General features: G+C 36.3%; 2 protein-coding genes across 11 annotated transcripts in view; one reads left to right on the top strand and one right to left on the bottom strand.

Annotated features, from left to right (window-relative positions):
- Positions 1 to 8,245, top strand: part of LOC105214364 (octopamine receptor beta-1R) — a 42,861-nt gene extending 34,616 nt beyond the window's left edge. For 4 of the 5 annotated variants that reach the window (XM_029041691.2, XM_054226009.1, XM_054226022.1 and 1 more), the window contains one exon: positions 341 to 8,245. In XM_029041691.2, coding sequence (XP_028897524.1) covers positions 341 to 505 — 165 coding nt within the window. In that variant the 3' untranslated portion in view covers positions 506 to 8,245. The remainder of the gene's footprint in view (positions 1 to 340) is intronic. The other variant, XM_054226030.1, reaches the window with a different exon arrangement.
- Positions 7,887 to 24,867, bottom strand: LOC105214363 (1-aminocyclopropane-1-carboxylate oxidase). 6 transcript variants are annotated; one of them, XM_011187739.3, is made up of 7 exons: positions 24,527 to 24,867; positions 19,189 to 19,831; positions 9,584 to 9,699; positions 8,745 to 9,497; positions 8,596 to 8,674; positions 8,426 to 8,531; positions 7,887 to 8,331 (listed from the first exon to the last, which is right to left on the bottom strand). In XM_011187739.3, the coding sequence occupies exons 2-7, from the start codon at positions 19,286 to 19,288 to the stop codon at positions 8,262 to 8,264; spliced, it is 1,224 nt and encodes a 407-aa protein (XP_011186041.1). In that variant the 5' UTR covers positions 19,289 to 19,831; positions 24,527 to 24,867; the 3' UTR covers positions 7,887 to 8,261. The 6 variants fall into 6 exon arrangements, with proteins under 6 accessions (XP_011186041.1, XP_011186044.1, XP_054082018.1 ...); XM_011187742.3 differs by having other exon boundaries at positions 19,204 to 19,831; positions 24,527 to 24,865; XM_054226043.1 differs by lacking the exon at positions 24,527 to 24,867 and adding an exon at positions 20,603 to 20,750.
- Between the last annotated feature and the right edge of the window lie 689 nt (positions 24,868 to 25,556).

Here is a 25,556-nt window from a genome sequence, read left to right as displayed (position 1 = left end):
CGACTGTTGAAAGCTTGCGGCCAGCACGAAGGCCTTGCCGCCCATCAAGAAGGGCGAAGAGAGATAGAGGACGTTTGGCGATCTGTGGATTGGATTAAACATTGTCAAATGAATTTCTAAACATCGTAAAATCCACAATCAAAATGCACATTTATTGCCTGAAAATCCTGAAAATTGTGTATAGAAAGGCATTCAGCGAGCACTCAACCGTCACTTGGCGTATGCGTGTATGCGTTTGCATGCGCGACGAACACATGTTGATGTGCAACAGCCGACACTTTGTCTAACCTTTCGTCGCGTAATATCACTTGCCGCTTTAATGTTGTACTATTCTTTCCAGTCCTGCTGCCCATATGACCTCATAAATTGTCGCGTCAGCGCGGGCGCTGACCTACCGCCATACATCAATTCCACCGCCTCCTCTGAAATCCACATGAACATCATACGCACACGTCAATACGCCACGTCGTCATCGAACCAGCTGCAACCGCTCTACCAGAACTAAAACAACACAGACCTAAAACAGCATGTGGACCGAGGAAGGAGTGTCTGCAGCAGAAAGGGACATCGAGGCAAACGAAGCGAATATAAACTCGACGATGGTTGAAGCTGGTGAACAGGCCAAATAACTACGCCAAACAAAAATAGCAACAAAATGAGCTCGGATAAATAAACAATAAACAATAATAATAATAATAATAAATTTTATGTGTATGTGTAAGTGTGCGTATGTGTGTAGTTTGTTGTGAGAAATGCTCGTAAGTAGGTTAATAGACTTACATACAAACATTTCTGTAGTGCTTAGCTACTAAGAACCTAGTATATAAAACGTAGAGAGCTACTAAGCAACTAAGCAGAATATAAAATATCAATATTACACAATAAATGATAAAATAGAAGAAAAAGGAAGAAAAATGAAGAAAAGTAAGAGGCATCTATTAAGTGTTGTATTTGTATTATATGTATAGTAGCAAATATAGTGATTAGTATTGTAATTGCATCGGCAGGATATTAAATTACAGTGAGTTTACGAGAATAAGAGACAACAGTTTAAAACTACAAAACATCGTGACAATCCCACAGAATTGAAAAAGCCTTGAAGAACTTCAACAAAAAGAAGTCAAATAAATTCTTGAATGATTGCATCCACAAGAATCTGTGTATGTACATACATACATACATACATACATAGTTAAATAGTAAATAAGTAATTAACAATTGTGTGTAACAAAAACAAGACTGCGCTTTGAGAGTGCAGTTTATACCAGCGCAGCTACATACATACATACTACGAGCGTCCAAAGGAGAATCTATCGATTGGAAACCCGTTATTACGGCACTCTTCGTACGATGACACCCTTGAAGAATGCCTTGTTAAATTTTTCTTCCCTTCTGATTTTCAAAATCTCTCGATAAGAGAGTCGCTTTGGACATTTATTGGAACGGATTTGCTTATTATTCGATATCATCCGTTTTACCCACAGTATTCATGATAAGACTTTATTAGTTTGCAACACATTTTCAATAAAATCATTATAGACTGGACCGACATCACTTTTCAAAATAGTTTTAACCATTTATGTGGTTCCTGCTGTGACACCCTGTGCTAAAATATAGATAGAGAGACGACCAAAGCGATTATATAAAAAAAAAATGTTGCGAGAGTGCGATAATGAAAAATAATATCGAAGACAAATCTTTCCACATCGGCACGTACTTTGTATGTAGGAATATGCTGGTATATGGTAAACATATCCTTTGTTATTAAATAATAAAAATATCATGAAAAAAGCAAAATAAATATAAATAAGAGTGGAGTAAAGAAAGAGTGGCAAAAGGAAATTTATAGTAAATATTGTAAAAGAATACACACCAAAATACATACATAGATGTCCCCACTGAATATATGGAAATATATAATATACATACATACAAACAGTATTTTGATACACGAATGTTTGCTGTATCTAGCAACCGTTGATAGTGCTACTGCACTCAGATCAAATAGTTGTACGCTACACTAACACTAGTAAGACTCAGATTTCGACCAGAAACATACTAGTCTAAACTCAGCTCAAAAATGGACAAAACAGTTTCTTGCGCTGGTCTTGTTGTCTAGTTGGATTTCAAACAGAAGTTGCTAGTATTACTTATTAAATAGTTAATGTATATATATACATATGTGTACACATATTGGAAGCTCCCACCATCGAGGCTAGGGATGGCAAAAAATTTTTTTTAATCGATTAAATAATCAAATGATTAATTGAAAGATATAAAAAAATAATTGCAATTAATTGCAATTAATGTAAAAAAATCGATTAATCGATTAATTCCAATGTTTTCAAATAATACAAAATTGCATAAAGACCACCATCAGTTTCAGCGCCGAATCTTGTATTATAATGCTCTATCACAGAGTCCCAGACATATCCAAAAAGAGAAAATGGCCTACATTTGAAGTTAAGTAGCACAATGACATTAAATTTTTCAAAATATGCACAGCAATCTTAAAGTAAAACAATTGCCTCTTGCTTGAAAGGCTATGTTTTGCAACTTTGCGTAAAAATAAAACCAATAAAATATGTATGTATGTATGTGATTGGCGTTCAACCGTTTAGACGGTTATAGCCGAATCGATGAGAGCGCGCCACTCCTCTCTTTCCTTCGAAGTTCGGCGCCAGTTGGAGATTCCAAGTGTAACCAGGTCACTCTCCACCTGGTACCCTCCAACGGAGTGGAGGCCTTCTCCTTCCTCGGCTTCCTCCGGCGGGTACTGCATCGAACACTTTCAGAGCTGGAGTGTTTTCGTCCATTCGGACAACATGACCTAGCCAGCGTAGCCGCTGTCTTTTTATTCGCTGAACTCTTCCAATCGTCTGCGGTATTCGTCGTTGCAAATGTTCGGAGGTCCGTAAATCTTGCGCAAAATTCCTCTCGAAAACTCCTAGTGTCGTCTCATCTGATGTTGACATCGTCCAAGCTTCTGCACCATAAAGCAGGACGGGAATGATAAGCGACTTGTAGAGTTTGATTTTGGTTCGTCGAGAGAGGACTTTACTTTTCAATTGCCTACTCAGTCCAAAGTAGCAGTAAATAGGAGACTATATTCTTATTTCATACATTCAAATTGTGTTGGTATATACACAAAAACAAAAACGTAAATAAAATTAAAATATCGTATTAAAAATTCATTTGTCTTAAAAGGAAAATATATTCATGAAGTCAAGAAAATTTAGAAGTCTGTTCAACCAAGTTTGAAGAAAAAGCAATTTCGATAAACGTTTTGTTGTCAAACGATTGCGTTTTTCGGTCGCAGTTGCACCCGCTTTTGATATTTGAGTTGATATTTAACGTAGTTATTGCTTATTTTATTAAAAAATTTCCATACTTCGCTTTTAACTGGCGCCATTGCACTTCAAACAACTGAACGTAAAATGCGTTTGACTTAACTGTAAATGCAGTGTTACCAGATATTCATTTTTTGATATTAAACTACGTTGACATATTAGAATTTAACTATGTTTACAACGTTTGCACTCATTAATGACTGATGTGACCAATTTCGACCCTTGTAAGCTAACTTAGATGAATATAAAATGTATTAAATTTGAAAATGCTGTTTGCGATTATTTTGCAATTACTCGAGTAATAGTCGAGTAATTTGAAAAGGTGTTTCGATGCAATTAAATCGTAAATTAAATGAAAATAATCGATTAATTTAATCAAATGATTAATCGTTGCCATCCCTAATCGAGGGGTAGGCTCAGTAAGTCAGTGTACCTTTGTAATGACTTAATGTTTCTTGTTCTTATTTTATTTAAACACTGCAAGATTTGCTCATGTAGTATTAAGTAGACACAAACTTTTCAAAATTCTAATTTAACCCTTAAAAAATTTCAACATAAAGTCAATAATACTTTGTGGTACTAAACTATAGCATAATCCATTACAAAAAATTTACCATATTGATAACTGTGAAGCATTTTTATGCTTGTGGCATAATTTTTAGAATTACATACATGGTTGCTTCCAATAAGTGTTACTTCAAAACAAAATTTGTATATAATATTTGAGATACGAATACCCTGATATTATCACGATCCGTCACCTGTATTTTCCACGGTATGCTGTAAGATCGAGAATAAGGCATCATGAAATTTCATTTTCATTTGACACTTTTATAGTATTATCTCCTTATTGAGGCCACATATCATCTCTTTCCATTTCGTATCAAGATTACAGATATTAGAAATATACAATCTATATTTTGGGTCTTAATCTAATCTACAGTTTAGTCGCACATCAACGATTTAAAACTCATAAACAATTACTGTAGCCGAGTCCAGTAAGGAAGAACTGTGTTATGACGTAGCCGAACTCTAGATACTATTTGCTCTCCTTATTAGACGCATATGTTAACCGATTGCACTCAGTATTAGTATCATATTAACTTTTAACAGTACATATATATTTTACTTACTTATTTTGTTCCATTACTATAACCTGATTAATAACTGAAATATGTACTCTAAAGTGCAATCTGAAGTTATTCGTTGTCACTCATTTTAAAAAATATATTTCTTCGTTTTAATAAGATATCTCCGAGATAATGTTAAACGGAAAGGTGAAAAACGTCACTTGTTAATTTAATTCAGATATATCAGATATATTCTATATAAAGTTAACTGAAGGCATGAAGATCCTCATACTCTGTGTAAGCGAGAAAAATGGACCCATGTCATCTTTCTATACTTGAGATTATGACAAATGTTATTTGTTTTGCTTCGAAATCTTCTGTAGTCATCTGCAGTATCATCACCTTATCCTGCTTATTTTGATAACCCCAAATGAATCTCGATAAGATTTATGCATTAAAAGCGACCGTTAGGTGAATAAAAGCATTATACTCTTGTGCAACATGTTGCCAGAGTAAAAAAGATAAACTTTCTGTTGTTGTTTGCGCACATTGCTCGACGCCCGTACTTGTAGCCTTTGTTTTGTTTGTTTTACTGGCGCTGGCACATTATCTTTTGTTCTGTTCGCACAGCAATCTTGAAATCATACATATGCACGTGTTTGCACACCACATTTAGCTGTGTACAAATTTAATAATACTTCAATGCTGTTGCAAAAAGGCGAAATTAAAACGCATATTAACTGCACGGCCGGAGGGCCGACTGGGGAGTGCCAATGTAAGGCTTTAAATAAATACTGCGAGACGAAATGCAAACGAGCTCCAGCTAAATAAAATTGACAATAACTGGGGAAAAAAGTGCGAAGGACAAGTGGGATGATGTGTGATGCGGACGTCATCAAAACAACAAAAATACACACTTTTTCCCAAAAAAATGATGTTGAAAACAAAAGTACAGTTAAATGAAAATGTAAAAACGTTGTGCTTATTGTTGGTGCTTTTATTTGAGTGAAAACAATAAACACTCGGAATAAATGAATAAATTTGCGAAACAGTCCTTAACTAAGCCAATTCACATGCAAACATGCATACATATGTAAGTACATACGAGTCTGGAAATGAGCAAGCATTCGGTAAAAAAAAAACTTTGACAAAAGTGTTGGAACAAAAGCGGGAACCAACTTTTTGGCATCAGATCTGTTTTTTAAGTGTGTGGAAGGTAATTTATATTCCACAATTTAGGAAAAATCCTCAACACAACTTTAATTGTATACATACATACATATCTGTATGTAAAAGTGTATGCTTAGGTCAGAGCATTTGATCTCGCATCGTTTTGTTAAAGGATATCTATGTATATTACTATGTATATGCGATTTTTATAAACAATTTCCTGACGACTTCTTGAGCTTTATGCTTTGTTTTAGCCCAAGATGGCCTAGCTACAGTGGGGTCGTCTATCTGGGTCAAAGTCGGTTAGTTACCTCACATCAATGTAAAGATCCATCCGTTCATTTCGACTATAGCGCGCCCTTCAAATCGAAATTTGTTTTGGCTTTTAAGTTGATTGTGTGAGACATCCGTTCATGTCCATAAAAGTTTTACCAAACGAAGAGCTCGGGTATGAATACCGATATCGCATTTATTTATGTACACGACATCTGACATATTTTGCTGTGTGTTTCTGAATATTGAAAATGCAAAAAAATATTAGTTCATATGGCAACATGACTCAATTTCATTATATATTTGCACCTGTAAATATTTTAAGTGATTAATACAAATGCTATAACAAGGCGAATTAGGATCAAACTTTCAGATCAAAAATTTATTTTCGGTCAATTTGCATTTATTAAAAGAAATTGACGCAAAAATATTAAAATGTGCAAATAATTTATAAATTTCAAGGAAGCCTTCCATCCTGTCCTGTTATTCCAAGAATTTCTAAATTTTCGACTATTTCTGGAGGTCATTCGCAGAATGAACTTAACATGCTTACTTGCAAACATTTAAATATTATATACCAAAAAACCCATGTGGATTTGTGGTATGTATAGTAGGGGTGGAGATAAATGAGCGCAATTTGATAGGCAATAAAATGTGTGAACAACTTGTCGATATGTCGGCCGTTTATTCGAGCGAACATTTATTGTCACTGATTTTTATGGGCACTTACTTCGATTTCATTTCATTAATAAAATCACATAGAAGAAAGGGGCAGAAGGGCAGGGTATTATTGTGTATTGCCGCCTTCAGGTGTTAACGTAAACGAAAAGTAAACGGTAAATAAACAATATGCGAAGCTATTTATGGCACGGCGTCTCGAGTACTGGTGTTTGCGACCGGTGGCAATCAATGAATTTGGTGGCAACTCAACCAACCACTGAATGACGACTTTGATAGCGAACATGTACGAGTATACTTTAGGGCAGTTCACTTGGAAGTTTTATTGCTGTTAATATTGTGATAATAAGCATGCAAATGAGCGTGGATCCATATATGTTTGCGTAGGAAGGCCAATTTGTTAGGCTTTCATTTTAATAATATGTATCATAATGACTTATGTCCTTTCGTTGAACTTTATACCGTGTATATCGGTTAATATGTGAGATATCTGATTGAAATAAAGTAAAGACGTCTTCTCAAGTATTGTGTAATTTGGGGTAACTTGACTTGACGTTCTCTAGGCACATACAGGCATTATAATTACTGGTTATTGTCTTTATACAGTACCCATATGGTTTAGTGATAAGCGAAATATACGAGGGAGAGTGAGAGAGTGAGTCCATATCTTCCCTCAACATATATATGATACATACTGACATATATATGTATTGATAAAATGGTTTTTGTTTGAAACATAAAGAAAATTCTATCTAACGCAAAAGTTAATATGATTATATAGAGTGTTCGGCTGCTTCCGAAATCCCTTCCTTACTTATTTCACGAACATGTTATGCAATTAACTCCTCTTAAGACATCTTCAAATCTCATACAAAAAAAAAACAAAAATTTTCTCGTTTCTTTAATTCTATGTATATATTTAAATTTTATTCACCGTTACAAATATACAAATTATAGATACATACTATATCTTATCATAGTATTATTTTCAATCGACAATGCCGCCTACATACATAGTAGAAAGTAGTTGGCAAATACAGAAAATTCTTATGTTCTTATCTATATAAGTAAGTAAGTAAGTAGGTATATAAGTAAATGTGTGTGTGTGTTTGTGTTTGTTAATGGTCAATTCAGGAATTGAAATACTATGAAGTTTACAATAAAATTAAAGAAAACAAAGACAAAGACAAAGACAAATTATATGTAATTATTATGTATTTGTAATTGGGCGTTATATTTACGTAAATATTAATATGAACGTTGCCAATGTAAACATTACGGCCACACAACCATATGTAGTTCGTGGATCCGTTATGTTATATATACATAGTATACTTTGTGTAGATGTACCAAGGTGTATATAGTAATATGTACAACTAGGATAAAATTCTATTAAAATATGTATAAATAAAAATACGAATACAAATTATGTCTGACATACAAATATAAATACAACATGAATGAGTTAAATGAAACTTAATGAAAAACCAGCACAACTGTACTTCATTTGGGGAACTCGTCGTGTTCTTTGAAACCACCAAAGTCAGATTACTCAAATCAGGGGTACCGGTAGTGCTGTCTTCCGTTTATGTATAGAGTTATTACAACTGGAACACTGCAGCGCAATATTTATTCACCTAACGGTAGTTATGTGCTAAATAATCAATGCTTGAAGGTAAGTTGTAGTATGGATCAATGAGCTAGGAGCTAAAGTGTGTGATCAGTGCGAGTTTTGCTGTCCATACGTCTCTCGGAATCTCTTCTGGATCAACTGGTAAGCGTTGTAGACCCTGAAAGTGAAAAAACAGGTTTGAGCAAGTTCATGACACAATAAATGATGAGTTAGGAATAAATAATTCAAATAAGTTGTGTCAATCCACGTACTTCTCTTTCGCCGCTTTGAATGACTTTTTGCGCGGTTTCTTGTCGACTGTGTCTGTGCCGGCGTCGGTGTTGGGCAGATCATTTGGTGATATCATAGTCAGGTTATCTGAAAATCAATAAAACTCTTGAGTAAGTCCAACTGAGCATTTCATTTTCTGGGCCCCACTCACCTGGATGGCAGAAGAATGCTATTGAGTGGCGTCCTCGCGTACGTATATGCTGTTGCTCTGGTATCACAACACGGTGGGGCTGTAAACAAGTTAGAAATATTAATAATCAAATAATAATAATGAAGACCAAACTTTATTACTCCACTTACCAATGCGGGATATTTTTCCTTTGTCCATATGGATAAGATTTCACCGCAGTTTATCAGTATGGCACCAGGCAAGTGTCCAACACGTTGCCACTTTTCACTACCGGGCAGTTTCACCTCCAGTCCACCCTCGGAGTCTTGTGCCAATAATGTAAATGTACCGTAATCTGTGTGCGCACCACAGCGTATCATCTCGCCATTAGGCAATTGGCGTTCGGTGGTGCTCTTGTTCTCTTCATTGCCATCCACTTCGTTGATTTCATCACGCGGATTTGTTTCGGGCCGGAAATCAGGCTTATCTGACAAGCAGCGCTGGTAGCTGTAAATGCAACTGCCTTTGACAAAGTCATTCTTGTCATCTGTGTCCTCGATGATGGGTGGGTAATACAGCAAGCGCAGAGTGGACTCATTGTCGTGATCACCAGACAACATGTGTGAGTGTTTCTCGAGGAAGAACGACTGTGGTATGTCGAGGGAGACGGCAAGTGCTTGGAGAATGAAGCGCGAAAGCGCTTTGAAATCCTGTGCCAATGAAGATATGTGTTCCGCAAAGCCGGGCAAGGGCTCCTCAGGTAGATTTTTTGCATTCAATGTGCAAATGTTGAAAGCGTGACGTAATTCGGGCGTTTTGCCATTGAAACGCTCAACACCAGGACGCACGTAACCATGATTATCATCTCCGGTGCGTATGTACAGCTCCCTCACGTCACTAGGTAGGTCAACAAAATCATCTAGATGATCCCAAGCGGTTTTCAACTACAAGGTGAGAGGATGTAAGTAGGACAGATGTTAAAATATACATGTGTGTATGTATATAAAAATCTACATGAAAGCGTACCAACCTTTTCATCGGAAATACCATGATTTACAAGCAAGCATAGACCCTTCTCATTCATGCATTTTTGTAACTGATGTCCAACACGATTCACAACTGAACGCACGGGCGCCTCCTCGGTCCCTGTTGTGGGGGAAAGCAAAGAAATATTAAACTATGGTAGGAAAAGAATTTATTCTAGCGTTGATGAATGAGTTTTTTATATACATATTTATGGAATAAATAAATGTAAAAATTTTGAGCCAGGCGCAATACGATAATGACTAATTGACTTGTATGATAGCTTTCTTAGATATAAGATGTATAATACAATATAATGTCTAATAATAAATCAATCAATCACTTGTAGTACCTCCACCAAGAGCTCAAATCAATCAAATTTCGAACGCCACTCTACAGGAACTAAACTATGCAAATCAGGCGGCTAGAAAGCTCAAAGATATTATATGCTAATATTAAATTACTGAGATAAGCCCTCCAAGCTGTCTTTAAATTATTCCTTTTCTTAACACCAGACAGTAACTAGAACTTTTTGGAGCGAAAGTACTCACAGAACACCACAGTATTTTTATAATTACATGTGTATTCATAAACATATATACCTATGTGGTACACAGCCACAACCCCGGCCACCCACATTGGTGAATAAAGGCCATGACAATGTTGGCAACGCGAAGGAATACAATCAAACAAACGATTTCCAACGACTTTCGAAGTAATCAATGACGATTTTGTATTGTTAAGCTTACACTTGCTTCCTTTTGTATGAATACATTCACAAATACACACGCATACATACATACACACGGGTACCCCATAGACCATTTGTATGTATGCGTTTATTTTCGCTTTGCTCACAACTGAAGTGCTTAAAGTATTTACAATTGTTGTTAGCACACAATAAAATTTGACTTTGGCTTTTCACCTTCTTCTGCCAACGACAGTAGATACGACGCACTTACATATCTGCTACGGATGATGTTTAGAACTGCCTGAGTTCTGTACTCGCCTCCAACTAGGGTGTTTGGGGTGTTTGGATAAGTGTTCAAGTGTTTGGAAGCAGCTCAACTGAAGAATCCTCGAAATGTGATCAAAGCAGAAGAACCCTCATGCAGATATTCGCTCGCTTGATAGCAAAGCGGATAGAGATTTCGATTACTTCCCTACAAATATGGAGCTCATAAACTATATAAGTCTGTTGTAAAGCTTAACGGCTCTCTTTTTATCTGATCGGTATTTTTCCCATTCGCGGAGGTGATAATGAACTTGAAATGATATCAGATGTTCCTGTTATTTTCCCTATCGTCATGCTTGCATTGTGATTTTGTTGCTGCTTGCACTGGTTTAAAATGATTTGCTATTTCGCTAACATTTGTCTATCTATTAAGCTTTATTTGTTTATTTATTTGCGCTTCCCATGCGCCACGTCGCTGCTAAGGGTTGCCCGATAACCATCTTTCGCCTTTTCCCTCATCGCCGTGTGGGAGCAGGTGTACTGCCCTTAGTTTTTGACAAGGAGTCAGAGCAGATACCACGATATACCAGCTGGTGTTTAAAGGGATTACACGACATGTACATACAGATTTATGTTTTTTGGGAAAGTTTCGACATTTTCGGATGTTTGTTGAATAATGATGGCCTATTCAAGATATATTATAACTAGAAACCCTTGCAATAATCAACCGAATGACTCGACCATCGCTCATATTTATAATGGAGGAACTTGGTGGTGCCATGTTTATGGCAAATACTATATTGTACACTATAGCTTCTTCGATGATTTTTAAGTTTAATAGTTTGTTATTAGCATACAAAATAGTTTTTGATTAAAGCAATAAATAATAGTTCACAAATCCCATTTGAAGCTATAGATATCAATTATATTTGTTATCGGCCGGTGACTTCAATGGGGTCCAATCTATTAACTGTGACAGAAATTGCCGAAAAATCGACGCACACGCGGCAATAACTACAACTGTGCATAGAAACTGTAAGGGGCACCTTAGCGGAGGGAGAGAGAACTGATTACAGAAACTCTTTGAGAACATGTACTTGTTTATGATCGTACATATGAACATGTTGAAACATACACACTTACAAATGAATCAGTTATGTATGAGTATGAGTTATTGTGCGCGCTGTGAAGTTGGCCTTCAAAGCTTCCATTCCGCAGGTTAATCACACGGTAATAGCTGAACAGTTAGCAAGTGTGCTAGTGTAAGTACGCGTGCGAGCTGTTCCGCCAGCCGCGGCGTCCCTCGCGTCCACCAAACGTCGCGCTTCAGACCGCGCGCAAAGTGTAAGTAAACAAAAGGTAGACTTCTCATTAGTTTAATATTTTTTAAAATGCTTGGCGGCGAGCAAATGTTTATGGCAAATATCTTTCTTTCTTCAAACGACCGCTCGTTTCAATATTTTTACGAAAATAATCTTCAAAACTCTTTTTTTATTTTGATGCTCAGCGTTCTCCTGAGATATGGTTCTGTTTTGTTGTGAAATTATTTTTATCGACTTCGTCCATTTTTAGAGACAGAAATGTTTAATCAGTTTGTATTCTCGTTGCTGATATATATACATATGATGTGTTATTAAAAACAACCGTTAGGTGAGCAACAAAATCAACAACTCTTTATGAGGACTTATGAATGTCATTTACTTGATTCGAAATCATTCCCCTCATGTTTTAACTACTTAATAACACTACTTATGTGCCAACACGTACATACTTATGCGCTTATGTAAGTAGATATGCGTCGTTGGCGAGAGCAGCCAGCAATTATTCGCTCGCTCTACTGGCTCTCGCTTAAATGATTTATTTGCGTGGAAATTCAATTGAAATGTGCTCAATTTGAAATTGAAATTTACATTTATGCGTCTCATGGTGTGTTATTATCATTGTTGTTGTTAGTCGCGTTTATCTAGACACAACTCAATTAGCCGGCGGGCAACGCGTTTCCATTTCCATTTCCATTTGCCTATCCAGCGAGCGTTGATTGTAAGCGCTTAACTTATTCAACAACACGACCGACAACGAAGGCAAAACAATGTATGCAATTCACTTTACGAGTACACAGTGCAGCTGAGTTATGGCACTCGGAAGTGAGTAAACTAAACTCTAACCTACAAACTACAAAGCGATGTGAAACAATGTGTCATTGAGATAGCTTTGGATGACTTTTGTTGTGAAAGCTTAAATGTCAGAAGCTTAAGCTTACACTATATTGTCATAAGCTTTAAATTGTGCCGAAACGGTCAAACAAGAAAGTGATCGGAAGTGATTTGGAGGCGCCTTTACTATAACATCCATATAAGATTTGCTCAAACCGTATCCGGTCGCAATGTTTGGCGGTGGGTCCGGTAGGGGATTAACACGGAAACTGAGATTCAGTTAACCATTTAAAAGTGTAACGGTTGTTTTGAAATACTATATACAGTTGATCTCCTTTTTACACGGTTTTTTTTTGCACGGTTTTTTTTACACGGTGTTTTGAACACTTCCCAGTTACCATTTTTACACGGTTTTATTTTTTTCACACGGATTTTTAATTTTATTTGTATAGTTTTTTGCAATAAAATCAAAATTCCATCCGTCAATACGTCCCAAATCCATTGCTGTTAATAGAATTTAATAAATTCTAAATTAGGTTTAAACTAAAAAATACAAATCTTAGATTCGAAAGCCAGTGAAAAGGTTGCAACAATTTCAATACGTAAACAAATAAATGAAGCTGTATGAAGAGTAAGAAAAAAGAAGACACAGCGATTAATGACGGAACTTTGAAAATTATTATTTTTTTACCATTCCCAGAATAGTTGTTGTTTGTTTCTTCTAACAGTAATATGTACATACATATAATACCAGAAAAGTCTATAACAACAACAACAGTGAAAATTCTCACTGTACTATCTATTCGTACAATTTCATGTAAAATTAGATCTTTTTTACACGTTTTCTATTTTTTGCAGGATTTTTTTCTTAAATTGGTCCCAATAGTGAGTTTTATATAAAAATTTAATTTTTTTTGCACGGTTTTTATTTACACGAGTAATTTACTGTCCCAGTTAACCGTGCAAAAAGGAGATCAACTGTATCTTAGAATTTACCTTTCGGTAAAAATGTTTTATTGGAACACTTAGTCTAAGGATGAAACGAAACTTTCATACTCGACATGAGCAAATCTTCACATAGAACATATGTACATATGTATGATTATTGCTAATGAATGTGTGGTCATTCAGTCTGACGGCAGATTGTACGAAACGAGATGTTGAGGAAAGAGACCGGACGAAGATCGATTGATTCCAATTGACAGACAAAACGCCGCTGCTCAGAGTCAGAGTCATACGCCAATTATGTTCCTAATTTATTTGCAAGTAAACTGCATTATCAAATAAATAAACATGATTGTACACAAACAAAATATCCGGTAAGTACTAATGTGTGTACACTTAAAGCGACCGACAAAGCTAATTGATAATGGAAAATATGAAAATTTTCAAATTGCGTTTAAAGAAATTTCGAGTACCTTTTCCGGCGCTGACGCAATGCAACTAATTGTAGTAAATACGGAATAATTTGTTTATGTGTCATGAGCTCACGTGATATAAACTAACTCGAATACAAGTAGATGATTGAGTACAAAGCAAGTTGATATGTAGAACAAACGCCACGGCAGTGATAATGAAATGTCAATAGTAGATTGTGATTAATAAACAAACAGCCGACAGAGCTTTTGCTTTCCTTTGTAATGCCACGCTATGAGCCCCCCACTTCTATAAGTACATTCCCGAACTAAGCATAGTAACTGTTTTTTTTCGTTTTGCCTGAATAAGCGTGGCAGCGGCGTAACACAGGTGACAACTCGAAGACTAAATACAATTGAGTATCGGTAACTCTGGCGGGAAGTCGTAAACTATAAGCAAAGAAATGCGGTCGTGTGACCAGCCATTTGCGAAGGAAATGTCCGATATGTGGGAGCCTGCGGCGGGTGTGGTGCACAGGGGACGCCTGAATTTTTATGCGCGTCTTTTGCGCACCAACGTTTACGCTATCAAAATCTGATAACAATGGCCGAATGGCGAAAACAAATTAATAATACTCATATTATTTATTAATAGGAATGTGAAATAATTTCGCTAACCGTTTCGACATGCTGTTAACAAGGGCCATCACAACAAAAAATACAAGTTGAGTGTCGTTAAGTGAAATATGTGAAATTACTCTACTAGAAATGAACGAGCACGTATGAGCGCATGGACGGACATGCTGGAGCTTATGAAACGGTGTTGATTAATCCAGTTTAGTCCAGCTTCTGACAATTCTCCAATAAAGATCGTTATGAAATAATTAATACAATGAATATTTCTAGAGCCACAGGCATGTTGAATTTACAAGAATGAGGTGGTTATTGTAATCTTGATCTTTATCATGAGAAATGTCAGTTGATTGGATGGATGGATTTAATTACTTCACACGTCAAAGATTATGGCAAGTGATCCGATATTAAATGGAAAAAAATATTGAAACAGTCAACTGTTTTACAACAACAATACAAACGCATATTAGATATATGTGCTTATTGTTTATTAATCTTCAGATTTAAATAATTGTTGATCACTATGACAAATTGTTAAACTGGGAAGGTCTTAAAAGAGACAAATTAAGCGATTTTGCTCTTAACAGCATAACTAGTTGCGTTATGTTAACCTCACTTGACTTCTAAAATCCTCGAAAAGTAAAAGGTGACACTTTAGGTGTTTTGTTCGTAAGAGGTTATTGATTTCTGGTCATTGCACTAATCAAAACTGCCCTTGAGTAACGAGTACGAGTGTGTATGTCTGTGTGAAGAGGAGGTATGAACTTAAATTCGAATTAATGAATGTAATAATGGCAATAATATAACCACGTACATGCATACATACATATATATATATATAATGAATAGTAGTCGCACGTCAACGACATGTGATGGATGGGTGATTAGCAGATGGATAATTTGCACATACATATATGTATGTATGTATGTACATTCATCATACATATTTAAGTATGTTCGTACAAACAAATTTGAGTATTGAGCTTCTACTTTTATAGCCAATTTACACTCACCAAGTGTCGCCATAAAATTATACGGACAATGCTATTAAAGATAAAAACCGCTTTGTCACCCAATTTGTCGATGATTAATAAAATATCGAAGTAACTGATTGTTATCCATCAAAATATGACTGACTCTCAATGGCAGGAAATTAAACGAAACGAATCTAGCGATATGGTCATGCCATTAGCCGACGGCATTATAATGGATCATAAAAGTAAACAAGTTTCTTTAAAGACAATGTGAGTGAGTTTTCCACGCGCGTTTCAAACACCTCACGAAATTGAAAGCAAAGTTAAAAGCTTCTCAATAAAATATCATACACAGAGACGAAAGGCCAACGCCATGCTATAACGCAGCTGTCACTCCCCCCGCCAACTGGCCAATAACAAAGAAACATTTCAATTTTTGCATTTTCATTTTAATTTTCATTTTCATTATTGAGATTCTCATTGAAAATACTTGGATTTTCCATGTCTTATCCAATAATTTATGGCGCTGAACTGATTTCCCTCAGTGTTTGCATTTCTTTTCCGGAATTTCAAAGAAATTAACGCTAGTACACATGTGCGAACAATATATGTACACGTGTGTGTCTGTATGTCTGCGGATATTTTATTGGTTTTATTTGCGTTCTTTTTACTTTTCACTTTTCATTGAATTTGCTGCGCAGCTTTTGTTTATTTGTTTATTGTATTTTTTATCTTTATATATATTTTTTTTTGTAAATTTTATTTCCTTTGTGTAGTTTATGGTTAATTGCACATTAACGCTGATAAGTTAATTGCGGACTATAATCCTTAAATAAAAACTTAGAGTTCCGAGGAATCAAACAAAAGCGCAAAAACACATTTCCAAAGTGACCGCCAAAAATAATAAAAAAACAACGATATAGTAATAAAAAATTTACAAGTAATCATAACTATATAAATATACACAGATACATATGTATATATAATAAAATTTCGACACATTCGTATGAAGTATTATGGCAAAATTAAGAGTGGATAAGAGGGAGTATTTAATAAAAATAAAAATTTAAGGAATGTAAGCACTTTTCGCGCGCTAATCTTAGCTTTCGCATAAAAAGCAACAACTTATAAAAAGACTGCCAGCGAGACGAAATTGAGATCAAATCTAATTGCGTCAATTGTTTACAAATCACTTTGGTAACCTGTTGGCTTCTTATTACTGCAACAACAACAACAACAGTACAAGTTTCCATATTCGATCCATATGACTGACTGCTTGTCCGAAATATTTGCATTAAGAGTGACCACAGGGGTTTAACATAGAATGGTTTTCCACGAAAATGTCTAATTTTCTCAGTCGCATTATGTACTAAGTCTTTCGCAGAAGACACTACTGCCTTCTAATACCCTCGCATTAAGAACTGCTCGGCGTGCAAGGTGTTAAAAGCAAAAATCGTACGTCACTAACGGCATGCAAATACGGCAATAACAAGTTCATTAAAATATCTTACTGTTTTACCGCAAAAACAAGGTGAATTTCCTGATTCTGAAACACACGCGAGTGCGCAAATGTTGTATACATTTTGATGCCCTAAAAAAGAGGTGCGTTCTGTGGAATGTCAGAAAACAAAACAAAATCAATTGCACATACTCCTCGTACATACAAACATACAAACATACTTATTTTGATGTTTTTAAACGAGATTTTTTCATTGCCCCCCATTTGATCGCACAGTCACACTGATCTCGTTTACTGGGGCTTGGCAGGTTTAGCGCCGATTTCAATGACTCACAGTTAGATGTTTGACCATTCAACAAAAACAATGCAATCAAATTTGAAATATTTTTCTTTTTCGATTTTCAAATAATTACAAAAACAAATTATATAATTCTTTTCAACTAGAAAACAGATTAAATTGTAGTTATGAACGATACGAGTATATGCTGCAGTCCAATTCATACCAAGGCCGTACTTCTAACCCAGCACAGTGTATGTCGGCTGTTTGAGCGGTTGTTCGGGCTGAAGCCAAGCGGTTCAGTCACCGTGGAGCGCGCCTAAGTGACGCATTCACAACAAAACCAGCAAAGCAACAAATTGAATTAGTTACGTCACAAATTTAATTAATTCTATTTCTGTTTATTTGTTTAATGTGAATGCCAGCGCTATGTCTATTAGTTACAAATACATTTGTATGTATGCGACTACTTGAATGGTTGGTTTCAATAAATAGATAGCTTTATCAGCCATTGCAGGCATACATGTGTGTGTGTGTGCTTGATTTTCAGAGCAATCAAATCGTATGAACAATCTCGTTTGGGGAAATCACTAATGATGAAATTCAATGGAAGCCGCTTTTAAACGTAAGCGCTTTTGCTAGTTTTGTTACGAAACCGTTTCACTTATTTTTAGCGCAAATTTTATTTACACTTTAATTCAGATGTTTGGAATTCAGAGCCTTGTAAACCACCTCAAAATACCATCGCTCTCAAATGAGTCAGCTTCAATTACCAAGAAAACCGTTCAGCGAGCGTGCGAGGGGGCGGAGAAGGCGTTTCGAATAGCAAATCGTAAGTATTCACATAACTCTGAGTGGTCTTTATGGAAATTCGTGTTTAAAAATAACTTTTTATTTTTATTTAGACAATTTTTTTATAATATTTAGAAATCTGGGCAATAATGAAAAGTAATTGTTCAAAAAATATGTTAAAATTAAAAATCAACAAATACAAAATACAAAAACCAGAAAACAGGAGTGATGTTATTATACATTCGTACCTGATCGCAACTTGGCCTCCAATTAAGTCAAGTGGAAGGAAGTGCCAATAGCGATTTTAAAGTGCGTTCACAGCTTGCAAGCACATATGTTTGCCTTAATCGAAAAATAAATGGATTTTCAGTAGATTTTTGCGAAAAACTTAAACATTCAAGCAGAAGTTCAAGGCGAAAGAGTTTAAAGCAAAGCTGTTTCGGAGAGAGAGAGAGAGTGATGAAAACACAGTCTCCACAATTGCGATGAGGACATGAACCAATACAAACTGGAATTATACCTGAGATTATATAAAGAACCACAAATTACTCTTCTAATTATTTTGAACTAGTATCAGACTGGTGTATATCTTCTAACGAAACCTGATGCCATACCAGTCGGCAGGTAGTCTATGGTATGAGTGATTGAATTTACCGGGTGATTCTACGTTTAGTATACATATGAATGTATGTAATCATGGGCTAATAATGCAACTAATTGCATGCAACCACTCGACGTGCAAGGCTCCCATCGTAAATGCCGATCCCTAATTAGATGTGTATGTATGTATGCAATCAGAAATAGATATAGAATGAGTGTTTACATTGAAATGGAATGGAATATGCTATATGGGTATGTATGTGTTTTTGTTTTTAGTTATTCATACAAATAAATGGCTCATTGAGGGTATGGATAACTTCAAGGTAATGGTGGCAATATGCAATTACAACAACAATACAAACAAATATGCTTTCATAATTATTTACTTACTTAGTTATAAACATAGAGACATACATATATAACGCTTACCGCAATGTGCGAGATCAATTATCGGCACCAGACCCTTGGTCAGCAATGTATCCACTTTATCATCGTTCGTTTTTGTTTTCAACATTTTGCTGTACTTTGTTATTGTTATCTGTTTGTTTGTCCGTTTGTTTGTTTGTTCTGCACTTTGGCTCTTGGTGTTGTTACGGATGCTGTTGATGCTGCTACTGTTGTTACTGTTGTTGTTGTTGTTGTAAGATGACAATCAACAATCGCCACTGACACTGACCCGCTTGCTCACTATTGCTTTGGCTTTGGCTAATTATTTACTAAGCCGCTAATGCGCGTGATGGACATTGACGAGCGCCAGACGTTCGCTACGGCGGCTGACTGGGCAATTGTAATAATTGCTGACCGCTGCCTTGGGATGGCTCAACTGCACTGTGGATAGTTGTTGTTGTTGTTGTTTTTGCTGCTTATCGCTGCTTATATTGCAACTGCACTGTTGACTTGGTGGAGCGCTTTTCAGTTGAAACTGGTGGAATATAGTTGCAATATGCGTGTGTGTGAGGTGTTGTTGTCTTGCAGAGTTCTTGATTCTTTTTCTGCTTTATTGCTTTATTGCTTTGCAGTCTTTTGCCTTCGTTGTATATCACTTGCGGCGCGATAGCTGTGAAATGACGCACATACAGTTGTAATCGAGGTTAAACACTTGATTTATTATGAATATTAATGAGCATAGCACAAATGTAAAGAATTATGAAAATATTTTATTATATATTGCTTGTAAATATAATAAAAAAAAAAACTGTCAGAGGTTCAGTATAAATAAAAAAAAAAATATTTGATTAATTATCAGCTTTAACATCTGTGACTAGAATGTCTGATAGCCAAACAAAATATGCAAAGGAACCTAAATCGGTCTTCATCTGTTTCACTAATTAGAAATGTTTTTGATTGTGGTACATGAATATCCAATATCGATCGAATTTTTCACCCAAAATATACTCTATTCGAACTCTCGAGAAATTTTATCGTAAAAACACAGACGATCTAAATAATATTTATCTGATTTTATTAGACACAACTTAAATTTGTGTGTATTTTGTTTTTAAATTCGCACTCGACAATTTGTCACTTGGACAGATATTTCACCGTTGTGTGTTACCGTAATCATTTAACATTTGTCAATACACTTTATGGGCGCTTTCGGATATCGCTGGCTGTACGAGTACTACTGCTATTCCGTTTACAACGCGAGAGCTGACTCTTTACGACTGGCACACGCTCGTCACGACAAATTCGTGTAGTTGACAAAAATTGGCGTGCTTAACAATGCGATTGCGATTCGCTTTATTATTTTATTTTATTTTCCTATTTGTTTATTATTATTTGTGTTTTTGTTGTTTTTGTTGTTATTGTTGTTTTCATTATCACTAACCACAGAGCAGAGCGCCCAGTTACGTGCGCGTTCAACACAGGTGAGCTTTGCTGCTTAGCAGCTAAATGTTTAATGATAAGTATGCGCACAAACACACAAACACCAGCGCATGTGCGTATGCCTGTTTATGTGTGTGCGTGTGTGTGTGTGTGCGAGCGCTGTGCGGATATTTCGACTGATCATCTCTGATTGCGACACACGGCGCTTGTGATAAGCGAACGCTCCGTCAAATTGGTTACTCGACTGAATTGCTAGGCGATCGCCATATCGTATTGCTAAGTGTGGTATATATGTATATGTGTATGTTATATACATATGTATGTTATTGTAAATATGCATGTATTTGCACAGAAATATAAATATATGCACGTACATATGTAACATGCGCCCCTCAGAGATTAAACAAATTGGGCATTGAAAGCGAGCGTTCTTCTGTCAGCGCATTCTCAATTTGATTGTTCGATCAAATGGACTTGTGAATGATCGCTCAGCTAATTTGTGCGCCAGCGTTTCGCTGTTATCTAGCACACATACACACATACGCAATTACGTGATTACTTATCTACTAATGTACATATGTAAATGTGTGCATTGGAGAGTAATGGGCGCAGGAGAGTCGCGGTGCGGTTCGCAATGATTTACGCCTTTTCGTTTTGCGGGTAAGTATGTGCATAGCATAGATTTGTTGTCTTTTTGATTTTTTCATTTTTTTTTTCGTACTTGCCCATATTGACACGGTGTTCATTGTCATCTAGTATATTTTGATTCAATCTTTCAATTAGAGCAATTGGTATCCCTGTCACATTTCTTGATCTCTGCGGGAATGTAATGCGTGCTAAAGCAGAAAATGAAAAATTAATATTAGATTCATATTGCTATTGAATCATTTGTATCCAACTTAATTTGTCGCCAAATGTGCTAAATGATAAACAGCAGAGAAGTTGAGAACTTCGTCTTGTTTCGAGTGCAATGGCACTTTATACACCCGAAACAAGACTTGATTGTACTATTTCTGCAATGATTAAGAGAACTTACTATTTTGCTGGGATCTACTATCACATCCGAACTGACAATCTGATCTGTTTGTGATGAATCGAATATAAATTTTATTATATGAGGCAGGTCGATCTGATTATTATGGTTGCGTTGCTATCCAAATTCAATATGGCATACAACACCTGTTCTTCAGCAATATGATCCAATTATAATGGACCCTTGCGCAACCGGTTGTGCTGGGGTATAAATATTTGTTTAACAAACGAAGCACGAAGATAATTGTGATAACTGCATTAGCACGTTTACACCTATGCAAAGAGCGAGACGCTAACGAATAAGCGAGAACATTTGAAACACCGACAGAGGTTAGTATGAACGCAGTGAAGACTCACAAGAAAACTCACTATGCACATATGTAAATTTGTCACGTGGTTGGAGGTGGGAAGGGAGCTCGATTTTTAGATAATAATTGTACAAATTTACTTATGCGCTCTGCATGCAGCAAATGAGAAAACAAAAAAGCTTTATTTTCATGATTCAGATCTCATCAAACTTATTACCATCGGAACTTTGCTGTTCAGTTTTCAAGTGATTGAGAGAAGACAACAGATGAATGAGTTCATGAATATTTTAAATCAATCAAATCATATAATATACAACTTTTATTTATTACAGAGCTTTTGGATTTAGTAAGAATTTCTGCGTATATTATTTATTCGCTACATATGGATATCTCCACCTTTTTAGTTGTTTCTATTGTGTAAGACCACTAACATTTTACACATATTTTATTTCATTATCATAAAAGAAGAGTAAGCGAGAAGGCAAGGCTGTCTGTTCGGTGCTGCGAATTTACAAGATTTGGAGAACAAATATTGTAATAATGTAAAAACGATGGGAACATCAAAAGAGAGTTTGCCGATAATGAGCAACAAAAGTTTCCTATATGAAACTGTAATGCAGGTGTGTGCATTTCATAACGGTGTTAATGAAAATCTGTACTAATTTCACCTTTTCCCATACAAGAGCGCTAGGTTAGTGATATTCAGGGTTTTACCAGTGGGAGAGCACATGAGTTTTAAGTTGACTTTGTCCAATGAATTTAGTAGAAATCTTATTCACATCATCTTGTTCCTATAAACTTCAAAGTTAAATATAACTCCAAATGATTTCACTTCAGAGAAGACGTTTGTATACATATTTATTTACAATTATGTTTTTTTATCCTTAAAAAAAAAAAGAATTATGAGCCTCATCTACTACGTAAGTAACGGTGTATGTACGTCAAACGGTATTTTTCTAAATCAGCTCAAATCGTTTGCACAAATATTAACTGCTCGTGCAATTACAATTTCAACTATATTTTTCGAACGTCAATATTTAAACAAAACAACAGCAACAACCGTTAACTTCTAAGGTGGGGGAGGTGTCATTAACATTTGCCATTGTTAAGTGCATTGTGCAGTCCCTTGAATCACTAACGGAAACAAATCAAGTAAAATTTGCAACATTGCAAACAATCCACTCACTCACACATGCATATCGACAGGTAAAAACACACTCACATACACACACATATACACATGCACAAATTGCACGATTTGCTTATTGTGAAACAAATTAATCATGAAACACTTAACTTCAGTCGTGTCTACAGTTCGAGTATTCGCATTCGAAACAAAGGCAGTCTGTCTACCTATTGCCGCCACTACTGTACTTATGGAGCGACTGTGGCTGTTTTTGTTCGATTGGCCAGGGGCGAGAAAAAGGTTTAAGCATTGCAGCGTGGAAACGCACATACACCTCTACTTCCTCAGCAATTAACAAGAAAAAGGTGAACTAAGCAAATCATTTCAGAAGTACTCAATGAGGCAGCAGGCCTGCAAATAACTGCACTTTGTGCACTTTCTCAGAAATCCGAATGCGTAAGTGTATGGAAAAATAAACATGAAAACGAACATGAGCAAACGAACAATCCCTTTGATCACATTGGAGTGTAGTGGAGCAAAACAGAAGGCAAACAAATACCGAGACACTCCATTAAAATTGTACACCTCCTCTCCGCACTGCACCCAGAAAGGGCGCATTAAAGAATCAGGGGGTGGGTAGAGGTATAAGAACGGCTGCGTTCCCCTTAAATCAAAGTACCAAATATCAAGCCAACCGATATCAAGCGGGGCGAGCGCGACGCGTCTACGGACGGCGCTTTCGAGGGCGCATGAGTAAGCGACTTTCACTGAACTGTACATATGTATGTATGTATGTATACATGCATTACTAAGTATGTACGAACAAGTACTATATGTGCCACTGATTATTTCTACAACGATTTGTCACCATGAAAACTCCTACCCAATCACGCTGCCTCCACATGATAGCCGTGTACTAAGCGTTCGTCAACTCGTTTCCAGTCTTAAAATAAGTCGAACCGTGAAGCTCTGAGATCCCGCTTGTGGAACAGACTTTCCAGTCAGTATTGGCCAACCGTTGAGGTGGCCAACACGCAGACGTGGCGTGCCAATCGGAATATTTAGTTCAGTATCTGCAGCCGCAGCAGAAATCAACAAGCGAAGTAAATGGAAAATTAAAAGCAACTTCGTACGCCCAATGTGGCCACATGCCCTGCTACCGTTTGCTTCCATTCTCTACCTGTAATTTTCGAGAAGCGCAGGTTTAAAAATAGAGTTTCGACACAAGCAGCCTTTGATGTAGCAAATCTGTACGCTAGTCTTCGCGATCTCTGCGATAATTCTTCACATTACATATCGATTAACATATTTCATTTTCTTATTGTTTTGTTTTTGTCCGAGTTATTCGAATTGTCCAAAGTGCATCAGTGGTTTGCGTGTGTCAATATATGTATGAATTAACCCAAATTAATGCAAACAAAAACAGAAACAGAAATTAGAGAAAAAGAATAAAACTCACTTCACTCCACAAATGCAAACAAACAAACGACGAAATGACACCAGCAACAACCAGAGGCGGAACTACGGCGGAACGGCGGTATGGGAAACAAGGACTGAAACCGGCAGCGCGAGCGCGACCACTGCGACGGAACAAGATGGCAACAACTGTGGCGCAGACAATGGCGAACTGGCAATTTGAACGTTGTCGACAACGCGCAACGCAACGAATTCGCACACACTATGATATGAAAACCGATCTGTGAAAACGAACAATCGAACGAGCGATCCAACGAACGGCAGAACGCACTGAGATTGTTGAACTCGAAGCGGCACACTACTCCACTCTACAACATCGTCCCCAACACTGGCTCCACATGTACGAGGAAGAGCAAAAGCAGCGGTTCAAACGTTTCCGTCAAAAAGTGTACACTTGCCATCCCGGTATTTTCCGTGCGATTGTTTGTTGCTACCCAGTATTTGTTTTGTTTATTTAGCGCGTGGTAGATCAGTGCACATGGTTGTATTTGTAAATCTTGAAATGATTTTCTACAAAATTTATGTATATGTATTTGCAGATGAGTGGCAGCCCTACTTGATCGACTTCAATTAAAACGACACAAAATTATATTATATTCAAGATGAATATAGGACAATGTTTTATCCATTGTGGGAACATCAAAAATTTCCTCTGCAAAAAAAGGAAATGCTCGTCTTTAATCTCAAAGACTGTTTTCACTCATGTGATGGGATCAAATATTTAATTTTTTTAAACAAAAATTGCTTCCTTAACATGTCAAGAATACGGTAGTAAAGTGATTTGTAGAAATTGGATGTATAAAAACGAGTTGATAAAACTAGCCTTAAACTCCCGTGTATCTTAAATATATATATAATCGCGTTATAAAAAAGAATGGAAATATATAATTATTTCGCCTTCATTGTCGGCGTTTCAATTTATTGTCTGTTTCTGTTATATTTAATTTTACATGTTGGGGATGGTGCATGTATCAGCGTAGTAAAGACATACACCCAAAGCATGGAAAAGCTCA

This window comes from Zeugodacus cucurbitae, chromosome 2, assembly GCF_028554725.1.
Source record: "Zeugodacus cucurbitae isolate PBARC_wt_2022May chromosome 2, idZeuCucr1.2, whole genome shotgun sequence".
Classification (NCBI taxonomy): Eukaryota; Metazoa; Arthropoda; class Insecta; order Diptera; family Tephritidae; genus Zeugodacus; species Zeugodacus cucurbitae.
This window is presented reverse-complemented; position numbering and strand designations above follow the sequence as displayed.

Coding starts and splice junctions, on each gene's coding strand:
- LOC105214363 (XM_011187739.3), bottom strand. CDS start 19,288: ATGTTGAAAACAAAAACGAACGATGATAAAGTGGATACATTGCTGACC. Junction 9,700..19,188: donor TTGCGGTAAGCGTTATATAT/GTATGTCTCTAT, acceptor CCCCCACAACAG/GGACCGAGGAGGCGCCCGTG. Junction 9,498..9,583: donor ATGGTATTTCCGATGAAAAG/GTTGGTACGCTT, acceptor CTCACCTTGTAG/TTGAAAACCGCTTGGGATCA.